General features: G+C 38.6%; 1 protein-coding gene across 1 annotated transcript; it reads right to left on the bottom strand.

Moving 5' to 3' along the window:
- Positions 1–2,537: 2,537 nt before the first annotated feature.
- Positions 2,538–3,080, bottom strand: LOC107883152 (cell wall protein DAN4-like). Its single transcript, XM_016802669.1, has one exon. It carries the CDS (start codon positions 3,078–3,080, stop codon positions 2,538–2,540), a length of 543 nt encoding a protein of 180 aa, XP_016658158.1.
- Positions 3,081–6,178: the final 3,098 nt, after the last annotated feature.

Genomic DNA, 6,178 nt, shown 5'->3' with positions numbered 1-6,178 from the left:
TTTTACATTACAGCGTACAGAAACCGATCTCGCATGTGCTGACCATATCCTCTCTCTCACTGAATTATTTATAAGTGAATATTCTTGATTCAACCGTCTTAAATAAATTATAGTGTCAGGGTTAGCTGACCGAACGACCGGCGGCTCAATTATCTCACTGAATAAAAAAAATATGTTTATATAAATATATATCAAAAATAATTTAAAATTACTAACACTTACGCATTTTGCAAAATTCGTTCGTTACGTGAGATGTCGTCTTCGAGAATTATACGACACATAATTATTTAGTTAATATAAAAAAATTATTGTGACAGTCTTTCACTCCCCCTAGTATCATTCTTTACCACCTATATTGTTATATTAATGATAATAGCTCGTATATTCTCACCTTGACTACCTATGTTATTATGTTCTTTATATTTGTATTATTTGAAAGAAACGGATACTATCCGTTACACTTGTCAGCTGAAAATATATTATGTTTTTGTTGTTGCTTCATACAGTGTTTGAAGGAGAGTTTATGATTTGTTTCTTTTATTATTTGATATTTGGTTGACTCGCATTTCAATTACTTATATATCTGAAGTCTAGTCGCTTAAGAGAAAAGTACGTCGGCCCATCGCATATGTATGTCCAGTACCTAGCTCGTGATCTAGACTGCAGATATATTTTGGCAATCCAATGTCCAGGAGAGACAATGAATTGACAAGCAGTATTTGAAGTGGAGTTTATTATTTATTTTTATTTGGTTGATGTGTGTTTTACGTGGTGTTTATAATTTACATTAGGATTTTTTTTTGTATGGAATGTGAAGGTTGGATATGGATGTATCGACATATTCGCCTCATAGCTTAACAGTTGTGAAGGATCTTTTGGTTTATAAGAATAGAAATAACACTGTTATCATGATGGAATAGCAAAGTGAATATACCAAAAGTGTGCTCATACCTGGTGTCCAAAACAAACGCAATTGTAAGTTCACTTTTGTAATGAAAGATTAATTTCGTTAAAAGAAAAGCTAGTCGGTGTTGTGTAGTTTCACTGTGGCCGCCGTGAAGGTGGTCATTTGTGTGGAGTTGCCGTGCTACGTCGAGTGTACTACTGTACTGGCTGTATGGTCTGTGAGTGGCGTTTATATAAGGAAGCTATTGTCTTATCCCCACTCTATTACGTAACATCAGAATAGATTATTCATGTTTGTAATGTAAATTGTGCATTAGCGTGTATTAATGTGGTGTTTTTGTATATTGTCATTTGATTTTTGGCGAATCTTATACGATAAAAGTGTTTCGTACGTCATGTGTCATCTCATTGTTCTTTTTGCGCATAGTTAAGATAGTGACATCTGGTTGTTTGGCCGAATGTTGTGTAGTGCGCATGTGTGTACATTATGTCGTGTTTTGCACATCGTTATTGGTTTTTTTTTGCAATGTTGGTACGAAAGAGTATTTCGCATGTTAGGTTTTGTTGCGCATAATTTTGGCATTGATATCCGGTTGTTTGACCGAATGTCGTACAGTGCGCATGTGCGTGCTTTTGTTGTATTTTGCACGTTGTTGTCGGTTTTTGGAAATATTGATATGATGGGGGTGTATCGTGTTTTGTGTTTTATCCTATTATTTCTTTTGCGCATAGTTTTGTCATTGATTTTTTGTCATTTAACCCAATGTCGTATAGTGCTCATGTATGGGTGTGAACTGTTCTTTTAGTGAGACAGAAGTTAGTTACGTAATTCTGTAATGGTGTTTCGTAACGTATTTTATCTTTATTAATTTTTTATATCCATATGGGCATGTTTTTGTGCATGGATGTCTCGAAAAGATTATTGCGTAATTGTTGAGGAATGCTCGTTGTCTATTATTCTTTTGTATTGCGTAATATGTTTAATAATTGCGTTTGTTTTTACACCCCGTTATGAGCCTACCCGGCATATTCATTTTACAAGTTTATTCATATTTATGGTGTATTATTCATATATTACAAATTGCACGGATGTTCTTTTTTCACCGTGTCCCCACGGTGTATTTACAATTTTTTATTCAATGATTGGACAATTATACAATTAACAAAGTTTTATGTATGAATATAATACAAAAGTTGGGTATGATGTAGTTTTTGCATTGTATGTGGCTTAGTGTAAACTTAAATAGTTTGACCTGTTAGAATAATTTGTTGTAGTGTTGATTAAACATAGTTCGTATTTATTATATTATTATGAGTATATTGATATTAATAAATATATGTTACGTGATATTATTGTGTGGTTGGTTTTAGAGAGAGTTTTGAAATTAAATGATATCAGTCTATGTAATGGTTTTGTGTTGTAAGGAAGTGTTATGAATAATTATTTTAGTAAGGATATTTGCTATTTTTCTGAGTTTTGATATGTTTCGTGGGAGTGGATGTTTGATTGTTGTATGTATGTTTGTAGGCGTGATTAAATTGAAAATGGGAAGATTTCGGGTGACTCTATATGGAGGGGTGTATTATAAAATTGCCTATAGAGGACACGTCGCCTGCGTCTTTTAGTGCTTTTACTTACGTAGTTTGTTTCTTATTTTGACATCTGTGGTATTGACTGGGTGTGGTATCGTTGTTGGTGGTGTCATGTCCGTGGCTGTGGGCGAGGTCTGGCTATGCGGCTCATATGTGGTGGTGGTTGTGGTGGGTGTTCCTTGATTGGTGTCTGTTGTTGTGGTGGTTGTTGTGTCTATTGTAGTGGTGGTGATTGTTTGTTCGCTAATAGTTGAAGTTGTAGATGGTTTTTTCTTGAATGATGGGTTGAGTGGTGTCGTTTTGAGTGGCTGTGTGATGGATTGTGTCGAGTTTGATATTGTTTCTTGGTGTTGCTGTATTTGTGTTGTGTCCATTAATGTGGTGGTGATTGTTTGTTCGGTGATGATTGAAGTTGTGGGTGGTTTTTTGTTGAATGATGGGCTGAGTGGTGTCGTTCTGAGTGGCTGTGTGATGGATTGTATTAAGTTTGTCATTATTTCTTGGTGTTGTTGTATTCGTAATCGTGGCATATCTTCTTCTGTAAAACAGATTGGTTTTGTAAGTGCGATGCATTTGGCCATGGCGAAAATCCATGGTCCACAGTCATTGTTGTTGAATTGTGTTGGAGTGACACCATGAATGTTTGTGTTGGTGGTGAGGTTGGTTGTGTGGAGAAGGGTATAACTTAATGTTGGTTTTGCATGGATCAGAATTGTGTGTAATGATTATGAGTTGTGTGTTTAATGTCGTGAGTTATTTATTTTTTTTGAAATTGGGAGTTTTTGTTTTTGTGTGCTATGGGTTTCGTTAGAAGAGGAATTGTTGATTAAATGGTATGTGTTGGGATTTTTGATTGGTGTGTTTGGGTAAATATATTAATGGCCATGTAATAGTTTATAAAGCGCACGCCTCCTACGTGTTTTTTTGCTTCTACTTACCCAGTTTTCTGGCCTAATTTTGTCTTTCTTTGTGGTGTATTGTGTTGATGGTGTTGGGTGTGGCGTCGTTGATGCTGGTGTCATGTTTGTGGTTGTGGGCGGGGTCTGGCTAGTCGGCTCATCTGTGGTGGTGGTTGTGGTTGTGGTGGGTGTTCCTTGATTGGTGTCTGTTGTTGTGAATGTCGTTGTGTCCCGTGGTCTGTCTATTGATGTGGTGGTGATTGTTTGTTTGGTAATGATTGAAGTTATGGATGGATTTTCGTCGAATGATGGGCTGAGTTGCTGTGTGATAGATTGTGTTAAGTTTGATATTGTATCTTGGTGTAATAGTCTATAGAGCACACGCTGCCTACGTGTCTTTTTGCTTCTTTATCCAATTTTCTGGCCTGATTTTGATTTTCCTTGTGGTGTGTTGCGTTGAGGGTGTTGGGTGTGGCGTCGCTGATGCTGGTATTATGGTTGTGGTTGTGTGCGTGGTTTCGCTGGTCAGCTTATCTGTGGTGGTGGTTGTAGTAGGTGTTGTGTCTATTGTTGTGGTGGTGATTGTTTGTTCGGTCATGGTTGAAGTTGTAGGTGTATTTTTGTTGGACGATTGGTTGAGTGGTGTCGTTATGAGTGGTTGGGTGGTGGATTGTATCAAGTTTGCCATTGTTTCTTGGTGTTGCTGTATTCGTAATTGTGGTATGTCCTCTTCTGTGAAACAGATTGGTTTTGTGAGTACTATGCATTTGGCTGTGGCTAAAATCCATGGTCCACAGTCGTTGTTGTTGAATTGTGTCGGTGTGACACCATGAACTGTAGCCCATGCCGAAGGTTGGAGGCCTGAGTGTACTTCCCAATCTGTTAGAAATTGTTTGATTTTGGTTAGAGTATTTTGGTGATCCCTGTGCTTCCCGTCATAGCACACCACCATTTTGCTGTTAATGAACACAGCCACCAAGATCCAATGATTTCCCACGTTGACGGGAAATAATAAGTTGTCCATATTCATTGTGGGGGTTTTTTACCCATCTATATATTCCGTTTAGTCCTTCAGTGTAATATTTCTTTAAGAAATCTACACTGAAAAAATATGATGTCGGATTTTCGTTAGTCAATGTGGTTAGATAGTCTTCAATTATTGTTGAATTGTACCAATGTTTGAAAAACTTGCTCGTGTATCCTGCCATGATATTTGCTTGTTGCATTTTCTGTGGATTGTCTCGGTCGACTGAGGAGGGCTTGTTTTTGTTTCTTTTTGGTGGTCCATGTTGTTTGTATTGATTTGAATATCGATATTTGGAGTAGGGGTGTATTTTGATATATTTTGTGAATTATGTTTTGATATATTAAGATAATGTAAGGTGGCTGTTGTGTTTGGGATTTGATTATGAATTTTATCAAAATGTGCCTTGTTGTCACATGAGACCAATCGCAATCTGGAAGTAGGGAATGGATCTTAGCTACTCGGTTGGTATCAAAAATCTTAAAAAACTTTTGGTCGGTAGTGAGCCATGACAGCACTACAGACGTATCTGTCCAAGCTTGCACTTTTGAAACTGGAACAACAGATGTGATTTTCAGGTAAAGCCGTTGTAACATTTGAGCCAGTAAAAGGGCTGCGTATAACTCTAACCTAGGTATGGTAAGAGACTCGTCCTTTTCACTTCCTTTCAAAGGAGCGACCTTGGTCTTGCATGTCACAAGGGAGATGGACACCTTGTCCGTCCTATCGACAACGCGAAGGTACACCGTAGCAGCATAACCCTTCTGCGACGCGTCGGCAAACCCTAATAGTTGGACATCCTGAAATCCTCTGGTGTCAATATGGCGAGCTATTTCTATGTTGCCCAACGAAGGCAACTCTGCCAAGAAATGACGCCACGCTGTCTGTAGATGTAGAGGAAGCGGAGTGTCCCACTCTAATTGTGTCTGCCAAAGTTGTTGCATGAATGATTTCGCCCACAGTAACATCGGACCAAAAGCACCAATGGGGTTGAACAATCTAGCAATGGCAGATAATACCCCTCGCTTTGTATTGGGCGTGTCTTCAACGTGCGTGTGATAACCAAAGGCATCGGTAACGGGGTCCCAATGTAGGCCGAGTACTTTCAATGATGACTCATCTTTAGGTTCGAAGAAAGGACAATAAGCTCGATCTTCAGGCGGAATGCAGTCCAAAATTCTGGAGCTATTGCTACACCACTTTTTCAGGTTACAACCAGCTGAGCGAAGTAGTCCTATGTATGATTTTGCACCTGACTCAATTCCGCTTCCTTATTCCGTCCTACCACAATGTCGTCAACGTAGGTATGATTAGTTAAAACGCCCTTAGCGGCGGAAAATAGTGGTTCTGCGCAGGTACCAAAGCGTGTAAGACACGTATGGCCAAGAATGGAGCGGAACTCAAACCATATGTAACTGTCAATAATTCGTACTCCTGGATCTCCTGTTCCGGGGAATGTCGCCAAAGGATGTGTTGGAACACGCAGTCTTCATCACGGACCTTGATCTGACGGTACATTTTAACAATGTCGGCAATGAAAATATATTTGTATAACCGGCATGTGAGTAAGAGTTAACTTATGTCATTTTGTAATTTCAGCTCGACACAAAAAATATCATTGAGAGAGACCCCTGACGATGACTTTGCTGACGCGTCGAAACGACCTGTAATTTGGATGTATCGCCATCCCGCTTGCATATTACCATTCTGCACACGAATAAACCCATGATCAAATCCTGCCTTCTGATAAGGTTTA

Source organism: Acyrthosiphon pisum, unplaced genomic scaffold, assembly GCF_005508785.2.
Source record: "Acyrthosiphon pisum isolate AL4f unplaced genomic scaffold, pea_aphid_22Mar2018_4r6ur Scaffold_21502;HRSCAF=24134, whole genome shotgun sequence".
In the NCBI taxonomy this organism is placed as follows: Eukaryota; Metazoa; Arthropoda; class Insecta; order Hemiptera; family Aphididae; genus Acyrthosiphon; species Acyrthosiphon pisum.
Note: the sequence above shows the minus strand (reverse complement) of the source record. Positions and strands in the feature narration are given on the sequence as shown.